At 42.0% G+C, this 26,158-nt stretch overlaps 1 protein-coding gene across 4 annotated transcripts; it reads left to right on the forward strand.

Moving 5' to 3' along the window:
- Positions 1-126: 126 nt before the first annotated feature.
- LOC148684356 (uncharacterized) lies at positions 127-25,627 on the forward strand. 4 transcript variants are annotated; one of them, XR_015946108.1, is made up of 4 exons: positions 127-239; positions 2,161-2,257; positions 8,495-8,719; positions 10,250-11,060. XR_015946108.1 is itself a non-coding variant. In XM_088652902.1 (4 exons), exons 1-4 carry the CDS (start codon positions 231-233, stop codon positions 24,354-24,356), a joined length of 453 nt encoding a protein of 150 aa, XP_088509028.1. In that variant the 5' UTR covers positions 127-230; the 3' UTR covers positions 24,357-25,627. The 4 variants fall into 4 exon arrangements, 3 of the variants coding, with proteins under 3 accessions (XP_088509028.1, XP_088509030.1, XP_088509029.1); XM_088652902.1 differs by lacking the exon at positions 10,250-11,060 and adding an exon at positions 24,235-25,627; XM_088652904.1 differs by lacking the exon at positions 10,250-11,060 and adding an exon at positions 24,235-25,627 and having other exon boundaries at positions 8,495-8,594.
- Positions 25,628-26,158: the final 531 nt, after the last annotated feature.

Genomic DNA, 26,158 nt, shown 5'->3' on the forward strand with positions numbered 1-26,158 from the left:
CAGGAGTGTCCTCATACTACATAGTGCAAGATTCCTTGAACTTTCTGCGTTTGATTGAAAGCGGCTGGTTGACAGTAAACACAGAACACTAAATATGGTAATGTGATCCAATGTTATTCCCCTCTAGTTCTCCATAGCTTTTGCTCACACCCTCCCTTCAAAACATCCCCTGCACTTTAGAAATTAGGTCCTGGCACTACATGTTGCTGGTGAACTCTTGAGTGAACTGCATGTTGCTGGTAGGTGGCTTTTGTTTTTCTTGGTTACTGAGCTGAAACGCTACAAGGCTGGTGTGGGGTGTTTGCAAGCTTTCAGGAAAGAGGAAACGTGTCATACCGCCTGAGCTTCCATCATTCCACCCACCCATTTTAAGCTCTCCTTATTAGAAAAGCTGAAGAATTGTCTGAAGGGGATTTTGCCTGATTCAAAGCAGCTTCTCCAGAATTGCATTTCACCCCTCTTGTGATGCCTTGCATGAATGGCAGAGCTCTATGGACAAGCCACCTCAAGACTAGGATAGTTTGGATATCAAGACTAGGATAGCCTTGGAACACTTTCCTGCTATTTTGACAAACCTTAGAGTTTTTCTAAAATATGGTCTGAAGCTCAATATCAAAAAAATCAAGATCATGGCCACTGGTCCCATCATCTCCTGGCAAATAGAAGGGGAAGAAATGGAGGCAGTGAGAGATTTTACTTTCTTGGGCTCCTTGATCACTGCAGATGGTGACAGCAGTCACGAAATTAAAAGACGCCTGCTTCTTGGGAGAAAAGCAATGACAAACCTAGACAGCATCTTAAAAAGCAGGGACATCACCTTGCCGACAAAGGTCCGTATAGTTAAAGCTATGGTTTTCCCAGTAGTGATGTATGGAAGTGAGAGCTGGACCATAAAGAAGGCTGATCGCCGAAGAATTGATGCTTTTGAATTATGGTACTGGAGGAGACTCTTGAGAGTCCCATGGACTGCAAGAAGATCAAACCTATCCATTCTGAAGGAAATCAGCCCTGAGTGCTCACTGGAAGGACAGATCGTGAAGCTGAGGCTCCAATACTTTGGCCACCTCATGAGAAGAGAAGAATCCTTGGAAAAGACCCTGATGTTGGGAAAGATTGAGGGCACTAGGAGAAGGGGACGACAGAGGATGAGATGGTTGGACAGTATTCTTGAAGCTACGAACATGAGTTTGACCAAACTGCGGGAGGCAGTGCAAGACAGGAGTGCCTGGCGTGCTATGGTCCATGGGGTCACAAAGAGTCAGACACGACTAAACGACTAAACAACAACAGAGTTTCTACCTGTAACTAGATTCATGGACAGAGCTACTGAAAACCAAGATCCAGTGTGGAGATACAGGACAGTATTAACATTTCACCTAGAATCTACAACCCCGTTCTTCTGGCTAGTAGACTCCTTGCCATAATATGGCGCATAGCCCTCAGTGCAGCCTTCAGTGTGACATGAACATTCATAGGCAGCACCCTATTTAATAAGGAGGATAACTTAACTGAGTAGACTATAGTTGTAATACACACTGAGTTTAATGGGACTTACTCCAAGGTACATCTGGGGAGGATCACAACCAAAGTGTATCAAAAATTACACTACTTTATACAGAAAAGGAAAGGTGATCCTCCAAATCAATAGAGAAATAGAAGAATTTTGAATTATCTTTGATTCAATCACATCTGTTGTGAGGTGGCATAATTGCACTAATAAAAGTGGGGAGTTTAGTATTCAAGGTGTGTATCCTCATGACCTTTTTGAATAAAGGATTCCACAGCCTATTTAGCTTGAAAGAGGCCTGTGAAGGTTACTGTAGACAAGCCCTTTGTTCAATGGCATATGTATTTTGTGAATAGTATCAGATTCTTTATTGTTGTTAATGCTTACGATTCAAGCATATATTGAGTATAGTGCCCTAATTATGGAATGATATGCTGAAATGAGCTAATATAACCATTATCTGGTGGCATGAGAGGGCATGCTTGATTATTCATCTGACCTATCACATAAGAGACTTACTTCCATTGGACTGTTTTGCACATAATGCCAAGCCATCTTTTGTTTAAAAAGCTACAAATTAACCACAAGTTGTCCTGCAGATGAGCAAACACATCATGATTTGTTTCTCCAGAGTTTGTTTTGTTTTCCTGCAGGTCTCGCTTTGTACCTTTGTGCCTTATCTTCGAATCATAGATTCGGAAGGGACCGCAAGAGTCATCTGGCCCAACCCCCTGCAATGCTGGAAACATGGTGAGTGTCTGGGGTGGTGGCCAACAAAACAATGGTTAACAACAGTGTTAGTTTTGCACATAACTCCAAGCCATAATTAAAAGAAACCAAGGTTGATACACCAACAAGAAACCATGCCTTCATATTATGGTAATAAACCCAATAATAAAAATAATAAACAAACCATAGGTAAGTCATTGTACAGGGTTTTGGTGAACAAACAAGACTTATAGTCTTGTTTAATGAACCACACCTTAGTGTTACATGCATACCAGTTCATTCGGTTTACTGCAAGCATTAGAGAGCGCGGGTTCCTATGTTGCATGGCCAGGTATGACTCTTGCTTATAAGGACAGCATCCAGGTTTGTTTACATCATGCTGCTTTTACATTTTACTTTCATTTGTTTTAGCTATTATTTCCATTAACCATCCTTCACAGGCAAAATATCCAGGACAGTGTACAAAAATGTGATTCACATTGTATACATACACACAATCTATATATATAAAAATGTAGACATTGTGCGTGCAGATGTAGCAGCCTTTCTCCATAACCGCTGAACTGTAATGTAACAAATTTGGCCACAATGTTCCATGCCCATCAGGGAGGGATCTGGCATATTTCCCCCCCCCCCCAAAAAAAACCCCACACCTTTCACACCTAAACTATGAGTCAGGGTTGGGACAGGGCAGGTGAGGGGACTCTGAAGGTAGACTCTGAAGGTCAATTTAACAGAAAAGGCTCCATTTAACACAAAAACCCACAGAAACGCATGGCCGGGCCAGCTAGTATACAATAATAACTATTTGGCAAAGTTTGCACGAATTAGCCCTGGTACATTGAAAGTTTACATCTAGAGAAGCAACACTAGTTCAAAACAGTGCTTTTTTTCTGGGGGGACGCGGGCTACGTATCCCCCTAAACATTTTGTGAATCTAACAGGAGAAGAAACTAAAAGTTTGTTGTTGTTTTAAATTAGTTTCTTCTCTAGCACAGTGAATCGCCTCATTTCCTGTCACAGTGTTTCCTGAGTTTCAGACAGGAGTGTTTAATGTGTGAAGTAGGAGTTGGAATCTAGCACGGTGATTGGTCAGTTTCGTTGTTACCACTTCTGATGGTGACTTCATTGCCTTTCCCGGTGATTTTCTTGAGTCAAAATGAGAGCACCCCTAAACATTTTTAAAGAAAAAATGCACTGGTTCAAAGTTATAATTTTGCTCATGAATATACTGTCTATAATTCCTTTTGCATATAAGAATGCTACTGGTATAGAATGTATAGAATGGCCATGATTTGATATTTTTATTGTCTCTGATTAAAGACCCCCAGCTATCTCATTATCTTTCTACAATGTGCAGTTCAGTGCTTTAAAGTCATGCAGGGCCAAATCTCTCATTCTAGCAATGCCAATTAATTTCTCTCTTGGCTTCCCTTCATGTGTGATCAAATGCATACCTGGTTGTTTCTGTGAACAGGAAGCTACATTATGAAATTCCTATACCTTATATCTTTTTTTTCTTTTTGCTAATTTTCCATATAATTCTCAGTGTGTCTTCTGAATGCATGAAATAATAGGGGCTCCCTCTGCTGGGCCAAAATAATAGCTTTATATTTAAAATATCTGTGTTTTTATTTTGTTTTTTAAGGAGAAGTATACTTGGCCTAATAGTTAAAATTAGCTGTTCCGCAGTTCAGATCTTGATAATGTATGAAAGTAGATAAAACATGTTCAACAAACATATTTCCTCGGTAGCAGACCGATGTCAGTTTTCTAAGAAGACTACACTTATAAGTGCAATCCTCGTTGTAAAATGAACATTTTAAATATAAACCAAATTTTATCTACAGAAAATGTAATGTAAGGACTTCTTTCAGTTGAAACATTTCTGTTTTAGTTCACGGTAATTACAACTGAAGCGCAGTGAATATGTCAGATCACAAACCAAGTAGCCAAAGTACTGTATTTTTTGCTCCACAAGACACACTTTTTCCCTCCTAAAAAGGAAGGGAAAATGTCTGTGAGTCTTATGGAGTGAAAGCACTCGCTGGCAGTGGGATCGCTCAAGCAGAGGGATGCCTCTGCCGCCGGAGCCATGGCTCCCAGCGGTGGTGGAGGGACGAGGAGCCCAAAATCGGGTTGCTCCCCCCTCCGCCGCCGCCACCAACAGCGGCATTGATTCAGAATTTTTTTTTCTTGTTTTCCTCCTCTAAAAACTAAGTGTGCCTTATGGTGAGGTGCGTCTTATGGAGCGAAAAATATGGCACTTGAGGCTGCAATCCTAAACACAAAAGGATTATTTTTTGAGTAAACATGTATAGTATTGCAGTGTTGGTTTATAACCCACTTTTTCTTTAAAACTAAATATCAAGAAAATGTATTGACATGCTTAGCCTCTGCTTTTCCCTCTTGTTGTATGCATTTGATACGTCCAAGCACAATTCTTGCTGCCAAGAGAAATTAATGGTTCCTCAAACCAAGATTTGCTTAAGTGTGTCCAGGGAAACTCCGACGGTCCTCTACTTTGTTATGTCTATGTTCTCCCATCTCCAGACTCATGTTCTTGGAGGCCGCTGCAAATTTCTCTCCGTTCCATTGCGTATGTGCCTAGCTTATTTTCTCCTCAACTTATAAGGGAGACAGTCATGTTAAACTGCAATGTGAAGCATCAAGAGGTTCAATGCTGTCACTTGTGGATTGAATGGCACAATGCTTTTCTATCACCCTGCATGTGTTAATTGGATAGCCAAAGCCAGGATGTCTCTGTGTTACCAACCTGCTTTTTGTGAATGATAACTTAAATGTGTATTTAGTTACAGGTAGGTAGCCGTGTTGGTCTGCCGTAGTCGAAACAAAATAAAAAAATTCCTTCCAGTAGCACCTTAGAGACCAACTAAGTTTGTCATTGGTATGAGCTTTCGTGTGCATGCACACTTCTTCAGATTTTTTTTTATTTTGTTTAAATGTGTATTTATCACCATCTGCCCTTCATTTCTTATTGATCTCAATCCTCCACCCACCAATGCCTGCAACTCAGGTTAACACTTCATGCAACTGATAAAGTGGATCATAGTCTATGGTCATTTCAAAACTGCTGTTATTTTGTGGTTGAAATTCAGTCACATGCCAGCAAATTCAGGTTGGCATTCTTACTGCGCAACAGTCTCTCTCTCTCTCTCTCTCTCACACACACACACACACACACACACACACACACACACACACACCAAAAAACCTGACTTTTTGTAACAAGAGAATATTGCAGGGGGTTGGACTAGATGACCCATGGAGTCTTTTCCAATTCTATAATTCTATGATTGCATATGGCAGCCTCCTTCAATAATCTCCCTGCCGCCGGCAACTATTAGAAATTGTGTACTCCTCCCAGAGAGCAAGCATTGCGGTGAGATCACCAAGACTGACCTCACTGCTGTTGTGGATGGGAGCAATTGGATAGCCACAACAACCCGATTGGTGGTGCCTTGGTTGCTGGGGTAAATCTGGGATCATTTCATGCATTAACAGAAGGACCCATATCTACTGCTGCATGTTGTGTTGAGCTTCCTCTTTTCGCCTTGTGCACTGGATCACCCGCCCACCCTCCCTATATTTAGGGTTCATTCTGACCTTGCTATGCCATTGTGGGTCGTCTATTCTTGGGACAGGGGCCCAGTAGGAATTTTCCCATTTGGCTGATTGGCTGGTGCCACTTGGGTTTCGCCTGCCACAGAGCAAATCATCACAACTTTGTAAGGTTTGGCGGTTAGGCACTGGTTCAATGGTGGTGGAGTGGGTGTGGATAGGCTGCATACCTGCCAAGTTGCTGTCGGAGAAATAAGGGACCGGGCGGAAGTAGCGCTGCCACCATTTTGGAACTGGGCGGAGCATGCTCAGAAGTGACTTTTGATGCTGCTTTGCCCAGTTCCAAAATGGCTGTCGCGCCAGAAGTCGCACTGCAGCCATTTTGGAACTGGGCAGAGCAGCATCAAAAGTCGCTTCTGAGCATGCTCCACCCAGTTCCAAAATGGCCGTCACGCCAGAATAACCTGGGGGGGGGGAACAAAAAAATCCATTTTTTTCAGCTAGGAACAGCTGGAAAAACGGGAATTTCCGAGGGAAAACGGGAGACTTGGCAGCTATGATAGGCTGTGCCTGCCCCTCCAATGCTAGGGTATTCCATTAAAGGAATCCAGGGGCTCGCCTTGCTTTTGTCCGATCCCTTTCCCGGGGTTAGGGCCACGCCAGAGCCCCTGGGAACATTTGGGGTGAGCTTGAGTCTGAACCTGGTCCAATGTTCCCCCAGGATGTTTTCCCTTACTGACCTCTGCCAGAGTCCAGGCATCAGTGCTGCCCTGCCAAGGTCAGGTGCAGCTAGTCGGGAACCAGTGCCTAAGCAAACCACTCATGACCTGTAATCAATAAAGTTGTGGCCAAAATTATGCCAATAACCTTAAACTAAATTCTGTGTCAATTGTGTCTTTATTTATTGGGGAAGGTCTTGGGACCTTAACACGCAAATTGCCCTGGGGGTATGTTTGAAGAAGGAAATCTTACATAGGTTTTCCCATGGTGTGCATCCTTGGCCATGCAGCTTTCTTGCTTCTAGGGAGAGCCTTCACACATATGCAGTAGGCTTCCCCTTTGCAGACATGACCCCAGTGCAAGTATGGCCGGTGCGGGGGGTAGATCACGATGGCAGATTTGTGGGTGCACTCATGTACTTGCTCCTATGAAAATTCTAATTATAGATGATGGAGAAACTACTAAATTGGACTAAGATAGCTTATTTCTCATTCAATCTATCCAAATCTCAATATTTTTTACAGTGGCGATGGTAAACAAGAGCTACTACTTATTAAAAGAAAAAAAGGCCACATTATTGGAAGGAAAGGTCATATTCAGGGTGGTTTTTTCATATCTTATTAGTGTAACACACTAGAACCAAAGTAGCTTTAAAAAGACATGTTTCTAACTCTCACCCTTATTAAACGCATTACCATTTCCTGTTCTGATGGACATTTCATAATGCTTTGTAATTGTTTCTTAACGCAAGCAATAATAAGACCAAGGCAAAATTAAGACGAGGCTATAAATGCAGAATTCATTTGCTGATTAGAGATTTCATGAGCAATTCTGAATGTTTTGGGAACAGTACTTTTTTTATTAAGTAAGCAAAAGGGGGGGGGGAATTGTACAGGACTCAACTAATGTTTCAACCCAAGGCTTTTCTTGTTAAGAATAATGCCTGTTGCCTTTCTTATTAAAATGCAATCATAGTGGTGATTGGTGGTCTTGCTGTTGCTATGTGTTGTTGTAAGCGCAGATTCTTGTCACATAGTATGTCCATGTTTGTTTGTTTGTTAAAAAAAACTATTGTGGGAATTAATTAAGAGATACTGATTTAAAATTCTGGCCCCAGAACTGCTAAGGGTTCGCCTCACCCCAAATATTTAAACAATTTTGGTCATCTCTCTCTCTCCCTCTCTGTCTTTTATTTCTCTTTTCTCCCTCTGTTTGTAATAAGATTAATTATGTGTGGTGCACCACTGCTTATCCCCATGAAAGAAAATCTAAAACGAGGGATTTCAGCTTCAAGAAGGCTATTTTGTCCTGTTTCCGATGTTCTAAAGGGATTAATTTACCATATCGTATAGCCCTGGAAGACTGTGATAATTGAAAACATCCATATTCATTACATGTTCAAAGGGATCTGTCTGACTTTGTAATGTAAAAAGTGCATTTTTAACCTGAACGGGGACCTGCATCTGGCATTGCTTAATCCTATTAGTCCGACAGTTCCAAAGCTTTAGTGTATAATCATTAGCTCGTGTTAATCCGCAGACATGCCTCCAGCTCCAGCCTGTCAGAAGGAGTCCCTGCAGGGAAAATGTGGAGGTGCTGATAGCGCAACACCAACTAATCTTATCTTAAATGCTAGCAGCAGCCACTATCTGCGATAGCCAGGGAATTAAAAACAAATTTTTTATGGGTATTGGGTATCGCCTTTCCCTCTCTCACACACAGCTCTTCTACCTTGCCCTACTTTTTGTCTCCCACATTCTTTGTCAGGCAAGTGGTTGCGAGGATGGGAGCTGGGTGACTGGCAGTGGGGGGACGTTTTGAAGATATTTACTGTGCTGTCATAAAAATAGCATTGTAAGCTACTAAACCTTTCAGGTGTTTGCAGCCTTTTCTATAGTAGAAGCTCAATCCTATCTCTCACGCACTTGGGCCTATCATTTATTTCCGTTTTAACAGGCTCTGGAGGAATGCAGGTCGAGCAGCTGCTATTTCTGGCAAAGGAACACCCACCCCACTCCAAAGCTCAGAAGCTCTATCCCTCCATCTCCGTCTGCAGGTACCCTAGCAGGTGTCTACAATCAGTGGAGAAGACACCCATCACTTACGCTTTGCCCCCAAACAGGAATTGCATGTGGATTAAAAGTTCAAATGAGTTTAGCATCATGAGATACCCTAAAAAAGGTCAGGAACCTTTTATTGGTCTTTTATTACGAGATATATAGGCATATAAAGAACAAGAGTGGTGGATGGAGCTCACATTTCCATAGAGTAGTTTTTCACAATATTCCATATCAAACAATGCTTTTATGGAACAAATAAAGAGAGCCACTGCATTGCTTCTGAAAGAGAGACACTCATACACACAGAGAGAGAGGCTCAGCATTATGTGCATGCACACGAAAGCTCATACCAATGACAAACTTAGTTGGTCTCTAAGGTGCTGCTGGAAGATTTTTTTTTATTTTGTTCCAGCATTGCATGGTTATACATTTCTAGGCTCAATTTAAACTGATATTTTTAGCCCTTAAAGCTTCAAGACATAATTTGGGGGCAGGTTATCTTAAGGACTCTCATCAATCAGACAACCCTGCCCACTAATTAAGCTCTTTTGCAGGGCCCTGTTGTTCACTTGTTCATAGGCAAGATCAACTAGGTTAGTGAGTGCAAGAGGCAGAATCCTCTTAGCAGTGAGTCCTCAGTTGTAGAGGTCCCTTCCAAATGATTTAGGGGCCTTCAAAGCCTACCTGTTCATCCAGTGATCATAGAAACTTGTTTGATATGTTGTTTTACAATTAGATAAGATTAGAGAATAATAAATAATTGCAAAAGAATTGCAAATTGAAATATGTTTTATGAAACTGAGTGTTGTGTGATATCATTACATTAAACAAAAATCAAATCAAATATTTATACACATACCCCAATCTCTAAGGGGGAGAGACTCCAGAAGGGCCAGATTTTGTTTCCTTGGAGTGAAAGTCACTGGATACTGTGATGTCTAAATGATATACAGTGGAACCTCGGTTTATGAACACCTCGGTTTACGAATTTACGGTTTACGAATGCCGCGGACCCATCTGGAACAGATTAATTCACTTTCCATTACTTTCTATGGGAAAGTTCGCTTCAGTTTATGAACGCTTCAGTTTATGAACAGACTTCCAGAACCAATTACACCCATGCTTCGGGTTAAGTACACTTCAGGTTGAGTACTCCGCGGACCCGTCTGGAACGGATTAATCCACTTTCCATTACTTTCAATGGGAAAGTTCGCTTCAGTTTATGAACGCTTCAGTTTATGAACAGACTTCCGGAACCAATTGTGTTCATAAACCGAGGTACTACTGTATGGTTTTATTTGAAATAAGATGGGATGGCTCACAGCATTACTACTTCAACATATCTTGCTTCCCCGTTAGGTTTCCAGGGGGATCCCCAAAGCCATAGCTTTGGTCTCAGCACAGAAAGCAAGCTCAACCTCTCTGAGTATTTCCAGCTTTCAGATCCAGTTGAGGCTGGCTCCTGGGCTACTGTTCTACCTACGTGATGACATGCCCCCCCGGTCAAGTTAGAAGGGGAAGGCTTATTGCCTCCTGAAAGAGCATTACCAACCAGTTGTTCCCATGGCACCACAATACTTGATCAGCTATTTAGACATGTAAAGGGATGCTTAACAATTTTGGCCTTCTTTCTTGAAATATTCTTCCACAGTCAGGTTTTGGAATGCGGGACAGCCATGAAAATTTCAAGCTATGAATCTCCGTATTATGAGTGGCTGAAGAAGCATGATTCTGTCTGATATGTTCTAACTGAATCAGTTAGAAACAACAGGCCCTTTTGTAAAGCATTTTCTTCTCAAGGACTTAATGCATTAAGGAAGAGACTTGAACGAAGCAGAGAGATGGAGCGAGAGGCTGCAATGGACTAGATCATATGACTAAAAACAGCTTCTGGTTGTTGTTGTTGGGGTGCTCAACATGCTTCCACCTCAGGCATAAATGTAACAAGTGGGAATGATGTGAGAGCAGTGTGAGGTACTCTGACAGTCTAATCTAGTCTGAGGAGACTTTACTTGACCTTCACCTTCCAGGTCCTGTCATATAACTAGCTCATCTTAGTCTAATAAAAGGACAATTTGGAAGGGTATAAGAGAGAGGGTGAGATGAATCCCTCTTGGGAGAGAGTTCCAGTCATGGACTCCACTGTAGTCACTGAAAAGGCTTTTAATATGACCCAGTCTAGGTGTATTTCTAGGGATGATTAGAAGGTGGTCCTTCAGATACTTTGCTTTTAAAAACCAAAAAGTACCCTTTTTCATGAAGCATAAATATACTCTGATTCCATGTGTTCTGGTACCTTCCTAACTGCCCTTGTTATTTTTAGTTCACATTTCTAAGATGATGAGTTTTGCAGTATAGTTGTTCACTATTCAATATCTGGTTTTCTGCTTTTTAAATAAAGTTTTCTACCTACCACAACTTAGAAACCTGGTCAAGCCTTATATTTAACAAGCTTTATCCTTCCAAGCTCATTCAGCTCTAATTAAATCTAAGAAGCTTTTCTAAATGAAGGCCTGCAAAAATGCTGCCTCAGGTTTTCCCTCCTTACTCACACTTGCTCAGCATTAATGCTATATGACTGAGTTAACAATTCTATGATGATTGACAGTGTGGGAGGGTAGAAAGAGCCTAATTTTCACCAGTTTCACTGTTTTTGAGAAATTGTTCCTTATCCCATGGACTTGTCAGTCCTATGAAAACCTATGAAAACCTGCTTAAAGACTGCTATGAGAGATATTTTTCCATATAACAGGTCAGACTGCAGTAAATACCACATCTGATTTGTTTACCAAGATATGAAACTTCAGATAAGCCGATTATTCATTTTTCATGGAGATTCAATTGAAGCAAGTGAAAATATTTATTTATAAAAGTATTTAGCCTATGTACTGCCATCTCATAAAATCTCAGGGTGGTGTAAAACAATATGTATAATATAAAACAAACAGCACAAACAAAATAGTCATTAAAATATCTGACTTTTAAAAAAAAATGCCTAGCCAATCAACAAGATTTTAAACAGCTGCATAGGCCTAAAAGTCTACAAGAAATGTACGAAACCAAAATCTCTGCCGGAAGAGTGCTCCACCGCATGAGATTGGCAACATGAAATGGTCAACTTCTGGTTGGGTCCAGCTGGGCTTCTGAGACATGGTAGACAATCAACCATTGGTACTCCTCTGGATGAGTTCAGGGATTGAGCTAGGATATATGGGTCCTTAATGTATCCTGTTCAGGGCTTTGTATGCCAGCAAATGAGTTTTGAACCTGTCCTGGTACATAGAACAATGTAGATCTTAGTGTGTGGGATCCATTTGGCCTTCTCAAATCAATGGCCAACTTTCCCTCTTGCCAATTCCTAGAAATAAAATCAAAATGCAGAGAGCCAAGGCAGCTTGCCAAACAACAGGATATCCAGAGGCTTTTCCTATGTTCCTGCAAACAGCCGGCCCTAGCATTGGCAAGCTTTTCGTTTCGTCCTACCAGGAAGCATCCGTTGATTCTTCTGCTTGGCAAGAAGAATCTCCCTTCCAGATTTTTGACAGATTTATTTTGGTGGCTGAACATGTAGTAAGAATTCATTTGCTCTGGGAGCGAGAAAATGAAGTCTCTGGTGTCTAATGCCCGGTAGGAATACCCAGGAGGAAGGCTCAAATTGGCTTTGAGAGGCTACTTTGATACCAGCTCAAAAATCTTGTCAACATTCTTTGGACTTCAGTAGTGGCATAGTCCTCCTGTGTTGTCTGTCAAAGTAGTGAGACTGACGCAGCCTGATGGCATCTTTGGAAACACTGATTTTTTTCCAAACCCTAAAGGCAGCCAAGAATACCAGGGAAACGTTTTGCACTAAAGATAATTGAGCAAGCCGAAATAGAACTACTGCTCTGTATACTCTTCATCTTTCCTTACTCTACAGCAATACCAAGGGGCACTTTGAAAATGCCACTTCTGGTTTTTAGACATCGCAAAGAGGGAATAGAGGGGAAATTCACTAGCTGTGTGAGCAAATTTTGATTTGGTGTGAGAGCTGAGGATTCTCTGGAAAGGGTCCTGTGGTAAAGGTAAATCTCTCCATATTGGGAGTGAATGAGCTATGAATCTTATAATTACTTAACCTTTATATTTTGGTCACTATGGTGAGTTCCACTACAGTTCAATTTGAGCTCAGTCACTGGGTAGATAAAACAGCAGGCAAAACAACAAAAATAATATACTGGATTTATTTATTTCAATTCCTTTATTTACATTTCTCAAGTACCTGAGGCAGTTTAAGGGTGGAAACACCTGTTTGAATGGAAGAATGGCAGGAGGTGATGGCTTGCTTAATCCTTCCACTGTCTGGCCATTTTTCTGCTCAAAATCAATCCTGTGCTGGTTTCTCACCTGGGTAAGAAATTGTGCTCCTATCTTTTTGTCTTTGGTAGAGAAACAGCTGGGAGGGGATTGCCACCCCAGCATTCCTCTGCTCAAACTGCCTTGCTCCCATGGCTGCTTAAAGAAGGAGAAGATTGTTCCATGTCTTTCCATATCATACATTGGCTTCTACGGAGCTTTCACAAGGTGCTTTGGGTTTTGGTAGTTTGATGGAACTGTGGGGAAAGTGAGCTCTATAATTGAGGGGCAGCCACTGAGAACAGCTTTCTAAATGTCCCTGCTGTTCAAATCTGGGGGACAGATGATACCATCCAGAAAGGAGGTTGATCCTAAGAGCCATGATGGAACAAAGCAAGGCAGATGACCTCTGGCATATCTGGGCCTCAAGCTGCTCAGGGTAATTGAGATGAATCTAGTGCTATATAAGTAATAATCTATAGTAAATAGGCAATGAACAATGTTTCCACTTCCATCTTGGAGAGCTGATCTGCCCCTTTCTTACTCAACTGGTATGGGATGTTTACAGTAGCCAATGGGCCATGTTCTGTTTTTTCTCCCTGATCATCTGCAAAAGCAGCAGACATCCTTGTAACAGAGGTATACACTTTCTGTACCTCTGGATACAACCTGGAAAGAAAGAGAGCATGATCTGGATAGATAAAACAGAAGAAAAACAGGGATCTGTAGCAGAAGCCTGTCTAAGTATTTGACAATGCCACGGCGAAAGTGTATGGATACACCCATAGGAAGCCAAACTCGTCCCAAAACAAAACCACCAGTGCTTAAGATATCCAGGGTTTTTTTTGGATCCATATTTTTTTTAATAGGCTGCTAAAGTCGGTTTACAAGAGTTCATCTTTCCTTCTATCTGCTGAAAGTGCCTTGTGGTAAGAGAGTGATCAAGCAGCTGGCTGGGCTGTGGAATTTGCTGAAGGGCTCTATTGATGGCTGTGCTATGTTTATTTGGTAGTGGTTGTTTACAGCACCTGTGGGTGGATTAGCAAGTCTTGACTTCAGCTATTTGTTCAGCAAATTTAAACTGTGAGCTGTGTGTATAATTAGGAGGCGCTGTACTTTCCACTTGGTCACGGCACCTAGCTGACCTCTGCTCTAGGCGACTGTAATTCTAAATAGGATAGAGCTGGTAAGATCCCTCCAGTGTTAGCTGCAGAAACTTCTGTCCACAACATTTACTTTTAAAAAAAGAAGATATACAAATATATAGCCAGCATGCTGGCAAAAAGCCTAATAAGAAACTGATAATGAAACCTCTATCTTAAGTGATTTCCAGAGTAAAACCAATTGAGCCATTTGACTGAGCCAGCTACTTGAAGAAGTGAAAGGGAAGATTGTGAAAAATAAATAGAAATGAAATACTTTAATTTTTTTCCCCTTTAAAGCAGCCAATCATCAGGTGCCATCGCTAGCTCTAGCATTTAGTAACTGATAATTGCTATAACTAGGGCCAGTGAGCTTTGCAAATATTACTCAGTAAATTTTAATTAGCACCCTGGGGATTGAAGCATTTCTGAATAAGCTCCTGGGAGGTTCTTCCTCCCCCCCCCCCCAAACTGGTGGCAAAGTGTGCTGAGTAATTTTAGATCAGCCTGCTTGTCAGAGTGGATCAGTATCATCTTGCCACTTAGGCTGGGGAAAAGGCTCCTGCTTCAGCATGGAAATAAGGTGCATTATCTGCCAATTTGTGCTGCTTATTTTTGCGGCTGCCCTGGTTTGACAAGTGGGAAATGTGAGTGTGGGGATTATGTATTCCTTAAACTGGGGAAGGGCAATGGAATGAAGGTGAGGGTAATTGGGTTAGCGGGGGGGGGGGGCGGGACACACACACACACTTGCCAATACAGGACACACACCAGACGCCTCCTTGTGCCATTTTTAAATAAACATGTTGAGGACGCTGATTAAAATGATAGAAACAGTCATCTTTGATACAGAAATAGTCACAAAGAAGCAGAGGGAGAGATTCAGTTAGGTTTGCGAACTCACCACGTTTACGTTTCCCAAAAACAACACAAAACCTGAAATGAACCGAAACACAACTATCCTTTGAAATTCACACTTCAAATTTTGCAATGCAGTTCGCCAAGCAAGTATTGTGTACAAAAATGCATGCACTAGGGTACATTGTGCATATGTTAGCGCAAATAACTTGCAAAGGAAGTGGACAAAATTCCTTGAAAAGAATTTGTATATTAAACAAAATTGCATTAAAATTTGTTATAGTAGGGGGGAAATCACACTAAAATGGTGATGAATTTTCATGAGGACTTAAAAAAAAATTAAACTGCAAACTGATGTGTAATTGTGGAGAGCTGAATTTAAGATTGGAAAACAGAGAGAACCTAAATTTTAGTTTTTCCAGAAAGTAGCATCAATGGCATATAATGGATGTTGCTAATAACATAATAACATCCAAAATTCTTCATAACGTTTTTGGATGGTGAAATTGAGGGGTGGGTTTGGAAACAGTATTTTCTGAAATATTCTGGGGCGTGTGCAGCCTGATCATGTGGACAAGGTCCTTATGACAACATGTCTCCTTGGCCCTTGGCCCTCTCACCTTACAGTATTAAAGCTTGCCAAGAGGATATGACCAAGTGGATCTAGGGCAGACTTCCTCAACCTCAGGCATCCAGATGTTTTGAGACTACAATTCCCAGCATTCCTGACCTGCTAGCTAGGGATCATGGGAGTTGTAGGCCAAAAACATCTGGAGGGCCAAGGTTGAGGAAGCCTGATTTAGGGCGTGGTCAGCACATCCTTGTAGGTCCTGGCTATCATGAAAGAGGTGGTCATCTGAGCACTCCTGAAAAAGCCCACCATGGACTTATTGGTTTGTGACAACTACTACCTGGTTGCAAACACCCTTTTTCTAGGGAAGGTGATTGAGAGGGTTGTGGTACAATTGCAAGTACTCTTGGATGAAACCAATTATCCAAGGTCAGGCCTGGTTCTGTGACCAGCCTTAGTTACCCTGAGGGATGTTCTTTCTCAGGAGAGGGACATTGGGAGTGTGAACCTGTTATAGGGTCAGAGAGGAGGACTCAAAGGAGTCCAACAATATTAATAATATTTAAACTGGAACCACACCTGTGTCCCTGTGCTATCTGGGAGGCCATGTTGCTGAATATTATCCAGGAGAAGACAAAAAATCCTATGAGGACCCTAAAAAGGAAGGAGAGTGAATAAAATAAATAAATATTTTTTTCTGAGAAATTTTACCCCAGTCTGACACAACAGAAAAGGTAAAAACAACAACAATAATAACTTTTCTTAAGTAGCTCATCAGGATATTTTTTTTTACTTAGTAGGAATATACAAATAATGTAACCTTTAATTCTCCCCACTCTCTGATACCTTTCAGAGCTACATACGAGTGCTTTGTAGGATTTCAAATAAATCATTAATGCTTCGTTAATGTTAAGTACTACTTGTGGTAATTAGGTTAGTATTTCTACATCTGAAGAAACAAACAAGCGGCAGCTGAAACAGTATTAACTGATTTCCCTGAGGTTAGGAGCTCTAGGAAAGTCAGCCCCCTCTCCATGTCTGTAACAAGCCCCAGTGATCAGCTATCAAGAATCTCAATGTGGGTCAGGGCAGCCATATTGCATTGGCCCCATCCATTCATAAAGTGAGACCCAAGTTGGTGCAATATTAAAGTGCAAGGCATGAAAGACGCTGGTTCAAATCCTCAGCTATAGATCCCACTGAGTGACCCTGGGCCAGTTATTCACTCTCAGGCTAGCATTTCCTCAAGGGTTAGGGTTATGCAAATCTCCATTTTTCTGTCCTGTGTTTCACAGTTTTCAAGTTAAATTCCATGTAATTTCTATAATGAGAGTTGTTACAAGCTCTCTACATATAAATTAACTTAATTATGTATAATACTCAGTGAGCTATATATATGGTATTTATTTGGGGACTCCATTGGTTCTGTATGGCAGGCATCCCCAACCTGCGGCCCTCCAGATGTTTTGGCCTACAACTCCTATGATCCCTAGCTAACAGGACCAGTGGTCGGGAATGATGGGAATTGTAGTCCAAAACATCTGGAGGGCCAGAGGTTGGGGATGCCTGCTCTATGGGGTCTAAATTATGAGTTGAATTGGGGTGATTTGGGGTCCCCCCTCTCATCTCAAAGTATGATGCGCCCCCTGTTGGATTGGGGCTCTCACAAAGCCCCAGAACATGCTGCAACTCTGTTCTTCTGTACATTTTTCTATAGAACAGACTTAATTTCTTCTTCACTCCCACAACCTTTCTTGCACCAGCATCCAATCCCTTGGATTTCCTACATTCTTTTCTTTTCCACTTGCCCAGCCCCTTCTTTCTCTGTGAACCTGACTGTTGCCCACCTAATATAAGCACTGTGTAGTACCGTATTTACTCAAATGTAATGCACACTTTTTTGGGTGAAATTAGGTTGCGAAAATTGGGGTGCGCAATAGATTTGATGGGGCATTATATTCAGTTGCAAGCTTGGAAAACACCTCTGAGATAGCAAATACTTTTTTGGTTTCAAGGTTTTGAAAGTTGAGGTGCACATTAGATTTGATGGCCCATTAGATTTGTGTGGCTGCGGTAACTCATTTTACAAATCTTCAGTCCCATACATATTAATTACATTTATTGTGATGATATTAAATTTATGACTGTGAAGACTGGGAAATTGCATGTTAGGATTTGAAGGGGCACATAAGCCTGTCTCATCCACTGATCATTTCATATAGTGCAGCTAAATAAAGCTTGGGATGACTTTTGTGCCATGCTTATTCTATAGTGCCAGCACAAAATGGTTCTGTGCAGCATGGGGGAACCATCTGTGAAGTAAGGGGATATACCGGTAAGTATAGCAATTAAATGATGTAAATATTGGTCCATTTACATATGAGAAGGAGGATGGGAGTGAGACAACCGTAGAATTTATGCTGGAGTTGTGAGTCAGTTGGGGGCCATTTTGATCATTCAGGGTTCACCAGCCCTTTTGGATAGATTTGTTGTTGTTGTTGGTTAACTTTTTATTTTTATTTTTACATGAACTTCAGAACACACTATACCCACAGTTGTTTACTAAGTAGTTAAGCTCTCTGGAATGGTTGAAACCTTAGCACCAGCCATCATTCTTCAAAAAGTGCCCCAGGAAGGTGGAGGCAGAACTTAGAGAAGCTTTCATTGTTACCAGTTCACTTAGTTCAGGAGACAGCCCTGAAGCCTGGAAAGAGGCCAGCATAATCCAATTATTAAAGAAACTACCTAGAGCCATACCAGGAGATTACAGACTAGTGAGCTTAGTGCCAATTGCAGGGAATGTCTTAAGAAACTATTTTAGGATATCCACTGAAATGGGAGAAAAGCCACATTTTAATCAAGGTTTGGTAACACATAGGGAAAGTTCATCAGTCATAGGAACCCCAGAACTGTGCTGGATGTAGCCAATCTTTTAGTTTGTTTGTCAACCCTTCATGAAAAGCATTTTGTAACAATGCCAGAAAGATTCCATATTCATCTATTATAATTCCATTCTCTGCCTCTCTTTTGTGGAAGTGCAGGGCACCTCTGCAAGCTCTAAAAATGTCCATGAGCAATCAGATGATATTCAACATTACTAAGACTCAGGGATCTTTTATAATAAATGATCTATTGATGACAAAAACCATAATTTTGAATAAGTTAGTTGTTTGAGGAATCGATTGAACTGATGCTCAACAGCACAATCCTATACACATATACTTGGAAGTAGCTACCATCATCTTCGATGGAGCCTATACCTAAGGCCGCAGTCCTAAAGAGATTTGGGGTACAATCATGTATGTGTCTACTATGAAGCACCATTAATTTCTAGGGGGTTATTCCCAAGAAAGTGGGCACAGAATTTCAGCCTTACTTGGGAATAAGCCCACTGGATTCAATTGGATTTAGTTCCGGTCAACTAAGCATGTGATCAGGCTGTACATGTCTCTATGCTACAAAACAAAACAAAAAATCAAATCAAATCAAAACAAACCCTGTTACTTATTCCATTTTTTATTTCAACCTTTCCCCAGGAGCTCCGGAGAGGCATAAACTATTTTGATCCCAACAATAACCCTGTGACGAAGCCTTGATTGAGAGTGGTTTGCCCAAGGTTAACCAATGAATTTCAGAGCTCTGAGAGTTTGAGCCCAACCATAATTCTGCTCTAGGTTTTATTACGGAAGTATGTATCCAAAGCCCTCTTCAGGCAGTCAGCATGGACGGGGTCGGACCTTGGTAATATGCCGCCCTGTGCGAGGCTATTTGACACCCTCCCCTCAGCCCTCACAGTGTGGGCTTAAGCTGGGTTTTGGGAAGGAGGTGCAAGACTCTTATAGGGTCCTAGAGCCCTCCTACCTCCTTCCCAAAACCCGGTAAGCACTTCCCCATCTTTGGGAAGAGGCAGGAGGACTCTAGGACCCCATCAGAGTCCTCACGCCTCCTTCCCAAAAATGGGCAAGCGCTTACTGGGCTTTGAGAAGGCATTCTTCCCAGCGGTGCACCATGTACGACCACAGCACTAGCACTGCCCTAAATCTGTCTCTGTCTGGCATGGACATGGAAAAGAATGTTCAGAGACATCTCTACTCACTAAATGACACAAATGTGTGTCAAATACATCCCCCAGTTAGTGGCCAATCAAGGTTCCTATCCCCATGCTGGAAATCCTCAATACGGAGATCACACTCTCCTCAGGAACCACACTCATCTTGCGGAGCATTCACCTCCTGCATGCCCTTTCACCTCTTCCTGTGTTCAAAGATTTATCCCACTTTTTTAAAACAATTCTGCATCAATTAATGAGAAAATAAATTGCATTTGAAAATAATCAAAAGGGAGAGTTTCTGGTGAAATTCTTATGGGTTCTACATAGAGCTTTTTGTTGAGCTTCTCTTACTTCTGAGGTCTCCCAAGGACATAGCTGCCAAGTTATCCCTTTTTTTAAGGGATTTTCCCTTATGCTGAATAGGCTTCCTCGCGAGAAAAGGGAAAACTTGGCAGCTATGCCCAAGGAGTGTTTTGAGGCTTTCGGCTTTCTTTCTACAAATGGTCTGCACTCTGTAGCCTTCCAAGCTTTGAAGCTTCAATTAAAGCTCAAGAGGAGACCTAAAGAGGCAGGACTTGTTCAAACTGGGAAAGCACAGCTAGCCAAGAAGACTGCAGTGTGTTGGAGCACTGTTCATTGGAAAGATACTCACACAAACTACCTCCGTGCAACAATCTAGGAAACCCTGCACACCCAATGGAATTCTAAAGAAATTATGGAGGTAAGATTTTGGCTCAGCACTAAGTCAAACTAAATGCCTGAAGCAAGCTTAATTTGTAGTGAAATCCAGAAGCTGTAAACATTTCTCCCATAAGACTACATGGGTTGTAGAAATGGTGGACTCACTATGGTGATTATTGACTGTCAAGCAATTGAAAACGGTTACATCAAAGCAGATGAATAAAGTACCATTTTAGTAGAACAAAGAAATGTTGGTTTGCGGGTTGATTTTTTAAACACACACAACACACACAATACAGGGTAAATAAAATATATCCATAATTTCGTACTCTGCATAATGTTCCAAGAATGATTTGTTTACTATTCATTTTAAATCTTAATTGGTAAAATGTTATCTCCCAGGATTTCTCTCAACTTTTCCTGTTCACATTAGTATAGTTGTTGAATAATTGTGAATAGGAAGGTTGGTTTGTGGAATTCAATTTACCTCCATCTTATCTTATCTGATCAGAATATTATATCCCGGGAGCCTAGGGCCCTTCTGCAAGCAATATTCTTAAAAAACCTGCAACCATCACCCTGGAGCCAGAAGGAAAAAATTCAGTTTTCTTCACAGCTTACTTGCTTTATTGCCTTCCACAAAGCCACTTAAAAACAAGAGAGCGCCCTCGAGTGAGCTGCATTTGTCTCCTAGAGCACAGGCTGCATCTTTGAAGTACTAAAAACCTATGAAAGAGCAGATAAGAAATAGAAGTCTGTTCTCAGTTAGCATCAAAAGGTATTCACTGTGGACCAAACATTAAACAATTGATGGACACCAGGCCAGATGTTGAAGCTGATAGTACCAGCCTAAGCAAAGATTCTTACATAAAGTCACTTCTAATCCTTATTCCACACAGAAGTAGGAATGTTAACATGTAGCCTTTCCTCTCGATTTGCTATCAACCATTTATTTACAAGAACATTTTAAAACACATTTATAATGCACAGACTCTGACTAATAGAATACTGTATATGGAGAAATAAGATGCTTTTAATGCCTTCTCGGTAGTGGCGCCCACCCTATGGAACGCCCTCCCATCATATGTCAAAGAGATAAACAACTACCTGACGTTTGGAAGACATCTGAAGGCAGCCCTGTGTTTGATGTTTTAATATAATTTTTAATCTCTGTTGGAAGCCGCCCAGAGTGGCTGGGGTCATAGCTGCCAAGTATCCCATATCCGCCGGGAAAACCCCTTTTTTCTTACCGTTTCCCAGCGGTCTCCCGTTTGGTGATAAATCCCGGCATTCTCCCTTAAATTTGCTTCTTCCCGGCGGCCATTTTTCTGGTGCCGCTTTGCCCTCCTATGGGCACCAGAAAATGGCGCCACCCTTCTATGGGCGTCAGACGGTGGCGTCTCGCCCTTCTATGGCATCAGAAAATGGCGGCGCCAGCGCCGGAAGTCGCTTTTACGTGTTTCCGGTCATGCGCGGAAGCGACTTCCGGCGCTGGCGCCGCCATTTTCTGATGCCCATAGAAGGGCGAAGCGCCACCGGAAGTTGCGTCACGCAACTTCCGGTCATGCGCGCGCTGCCGATCCCGGATCTTTACGACCCGGACTTGGCAGCTATGGCTGGGGTAACCCAGCCAGATGGGCTGGGTACAAATAAGATTAAGAAATTATTATTATTATTATTATTTATTGATACCATCTGCGTGCTAGAGATCACCGTAGCTTCCAAGTTGAGTCCTATTTTAACACCAAAGATTTTAAATTAGCAAACTGACAGAATTAGCTATGCATCAAGTCTTTCATACAGTCTTTCAGTGCAGTCCTGTGCATGCTTACACAGAAGTAAGCCTCCCTGTGTCCAGTGGGGCTTACCCCCTAGAAACTGGATTTCAGGCTTAAAGGCCTTTTAAAAAATCATTTCCATTTGCCACCCTTTGGGCTCCTTTTAACCAATGGCCGATTCATACTTCGTTGCAACTTTTTTGATGCAGTTTTGGGGTTGGGTGAGATGCCTTCAGTGACTGTGCATAACTTCTTGCTGCTTCTGACACTGCCCATTCACTTGCCTGCTCCCACACTCTGTGGCCAACCTGCGCAGCCTCAGGGGAAGAAGGAAAGAGGAGGAGGAGAGGGTGCTGTTCCTTCTCCTTGCCCCTCTTGCTGCTTACTTGTTTGGTGAAGGTGGATGAAGAGGCAACAAGAGCAGCAAGAATGATGAGCAGCAGATCCAGATGGCTAGAGCACATGACGCATAGGCAAACTCTGGCCCTCCAGATGTTTGGGACTACAATTTCCATCATCCCTAGCTAACAGGACCAGTGGTCAGGGATTATGGGATTTGTAGTCCCAAACATCTGGAGGGCCGGAATTTGCCTATGCCTGGGCTAGAGGAAAGGCATGTGGAGGCTTGTGGGACTTGGCAGGTGCTCAGTAATGCCAACTCTCATTGTTGGACCACTACACAGCATTTCACATTGGGCTGTAGCTGTGCAGAATGCTCCTGCCCAGGGCAGGAGCATGCTGGGACCATGTTTTATCTATCTTTGAAACAATGGCATGGTTGCCAGTGAGCTAACAAGACCAGTTCAAAGGGAATGTACTTCACCAATGGCTTCCCCCAGAACCAACCTATAAACTGAGTGGGAGTGCCCTGTTCAGGGGAGATTGTGATGTGTCTTCTCAGTGGTGGCACCCAGACTCTACTCCACTCAGACTCTACTCCACTCAGTGGTGGCACCCAGACTCTACAACTCCCTCCTTGTGATAAGCATAGCTGTCCACTTCACTACTGGGTTTGAAGTACAAGTTCAAAACCTAGTTATTCACCTGGGTCTTGGGGAGTTAGGGGTCTCAAGGCCTCAAGAGCTGAAATTATGATCCTGTCATTTTAAAGAATAATTATGTGTTTGTTTGTTTGTTTGTTTGTTTGTTTGTTTACTGTTCTTGTGGAGCATTTTGTAATGGTGCTTTTAGCTATGTTGTACATTGTTCTGGACTCCCATTTTGGAGGGAGTAGAAGGCTGGAAATCAAATAAATACACTAGAATGATGATGATGATGAAATAAATTTAATAATATGAGGCTGATGATCACAACAACAACAACCCATGATCACGTCCCTGCATAATTCTAGATGAGGCATCCCCAAATTTCGGCCCTCCAGATGTTTTGGACTACAATTCCCATCATCCCTGACCACTGGTCCTGTTAGCTTCAGATCATGGGAGTTGTAGGCCAAAACATCTGGAGGGCCGCAGTTTGGGGATGCCTGTTCTAGATAGCCCCTTGTATAGACAAAATAGTTGCATTAATGTTGCATTTTCCCCCTCCCCCCCTGATTTCTGGGTCAGAGCTGGAGAGTCTTGCAAGCCCCATGGGCAAATCCCTGATCCCCAAAAGAATGCATACTATTGTGGAGTCAGCGTAAGTAGCACAGCCAGTGAAACAAGAACATGAAGCAAAGCTCTGTACAGCCTGACACTTTCTTTTTCAGGCAACGCTTTCCACATTTTGGTTTCAAGTGCTAAATTGCCAACGTTTGTGCCTGGCGCCAAAAGATATGTAATGAAGGTACCATGTAGGTCTCCCTGAGGAGAGATTCTTACTCTTATTCTTATTCAAGGTCAGTTAAGGAGACTGTCAGGCAAGCAAGCAAAGTCTACAGTAACTCTATCCCAAGGAACAGCAGTTAGGCCAGCATAATCCAACTCATTCACACCAAACATCCAAAGTATACATTAGATACTGAATCACAAAAAAGAGCATGCAGCACAAGGCAAAGGCATGGAGAACAATGCTAACCCAAATTGCTCAAGATCAGATCAAATCAAAGCATACTGAAAGACAGGCCAAGTCAATGGGACTAAATCAACTTTGGAACCACAGAGCATGGTTGACTTGTAGATCTGTTTTTTCACATTGGTTTTAGAAAGCAAGAATGGAGATAGATGACCCAACCACAGGAATGTGTGAACTTATCATTGATCCTGTTGTCTTTGTCCATAGAGTTTTCTTGGCAGGGATACTGGAGTGGCTTGCCAATTCCTTCTCCAATACTTTGGCCACCTCATGAGAAGAGAAGAATCCTTGGAAAAGACCTTTATGTTGGGAAAGATGGAGGGCACTAGGAGAAGGGGACGACAGAGGACGAGATGGTTGGACAGTGTTCTCGAAGCTACGAACATGAGTTTGACCAAACTGCGGGAGGCAATGGAAGACAGGAGTGCCTGGCGTGCTATGGTCCATGGGGTCACGAAGAGTCGGACACGACTAAATGACTAAACAACAACAATCATTGATCCTATTTAACAGTTTGTATCAATAAAAATATATATAATGCTTATTGCACTAACTAATTTATAGTTATTTGATGATGGCCAAGTAACCGCATAACTACTATGGAACTAATTCATTTATGCTTTAGCATCTTTAGCATCAGCAATGACTTGGGTATTATTCAGTGAAATACTTTCTAACAAATATGTATATGTGTTCAGAGAAGAGAAGCATTCTCTCTCTCTTCTCTGCATATCTTATTAATTACCAAGGGCACTTGTGCCATATGTCACCACTTTGCTTGGCAAAATGCAGTAAAGCAGGGACTCAATTCTTTCCCAATTGCCGCTTCTGTATATTCCGCTCGGAAAGGTGGTGAATTATACACAAGTGCATAAAGTAGAAATGATACAAGGTGTGCCATTTGTACCAATATACAAAACGACAAGTGATGAGCTGCCCATATCTCTTTTCCAAATCACTTATAATCTACAATGTACTTAAGATTCCTCTTCCCCAATTAAACATTTTGTTTGATTTCTTCCTGAACAAAGTTGGTGTTTTTAGGCCTGGACTACAGCTGCAGCCTGGGAGTACCAGTAGCAGTAGCAGTCCCCCATCTTTCTCTCTTTAACTATTTACAAAATGGGCGTGATGCATCATATCTGTTTCAAGCAGAGTTAATTAATGACGCAGAGTTCTTCATTGAAGCAATGAAATCTTTACCAAGTTTAAAATAAACATCTTCATAACATAGTTCCAAAAACGTTTAAGAGATCACGTACTGAATACAGGCTCTGTTCCATACTAACACAACTCTGACAGAAATCTTACTGAGAGCACACAGAGAGAAAATGGCTGCTACTTATAAGGAGAATGAGTCACATGTCAGAGTGACTCATCAGTTAGCAGTTAGGCCTGAATAACTTTAGTAGGCCCAAATGATTGTGCAGTCCCAGCACTTCCCAGCATACCTGCCAAGTTGCTGTCAGAGAAATAAGGGACCGGGCCGGAAATAGCAGACCGGAAGTAGCACTGCTGCCGTTTTGGAACTGGGCGGAGCATGCTCAGAAGTGACTTTTGATGCTGCTTTGCCCAGTTCCAAAATGGCCACCGCACCAGAAGTCGCACTGCAGCCATTGGAACTGGGCAGAGCAGCATCAAAAGTCGCTTCTGAGCATGCTCCACCCAGTTCCAAAATGGCCACCGCGCCAGAATAAATTGGGGAAAAGCTGCAAAAAGGGGGATTTCTCGGGGGAAATGGGAGACTTGGCAGCTATGCTTCCCAGCCTGCTTTGCTGCTTCTGCTCTCATGTGTCTCTGTCACATGACAACCTAGTCTGTAAAGGGTGAAATAAAAGTTTTATAAAAAGCATGGGGCTTGTATTGGGAAAAGACCTTTCTTCTCCAAATGACACCGTATGACTTTGAGATGCTATGGATTTTAAAGAACTGATTTTATTTTGCTTCACCAGCCTTATATTGCCATTCATCTTTCTTTAAAGCATTGTATTTGGTGAATTTATCAAGTTCTTTTCTGCCAATTTTATAATAAAATTAAATTAACAACAACAAAACATTTTTAAAAAGAGGAATGTGATGGTGTATTTGTTGCCATTGCTCCTGCCATGGTTGCCACCAACAGCAGGTGGTG

The sequence above is a fragment of the Zootoca vivipara genome, chromosome 10 (genome assembly GCF_965207765.1).
Source record: "Zootoca vivipara chromosome 10, rZooViv2.hap1.1, whole genome shotgun sequence".
NCBI classification, from domain to species: Eukaryota; Metazoa; Chordata; class Lepidosauria; order Squamata; family Lacertidae; genus Zootoca; species Zootoca vivipara.

Coding starts and splice junctions, on each gene's coding strand:
- LOC148684356 (XM_088652902.1), top strand. Junction 2,258..8,494: donor CCTGCAATGCTGGAAACATG/GTGAGTGTCTGG, acceptor CCGTTTTAACAG/GCTCTGGAGGAATGCAGGTC. Junction 8,720..24,234: donor CATGAGATACCCTAAAAAAG/GTCAGGAACCTT, acceptor CTTTGTCCATAG/AGTTTTCTTGGCAGGGATAC.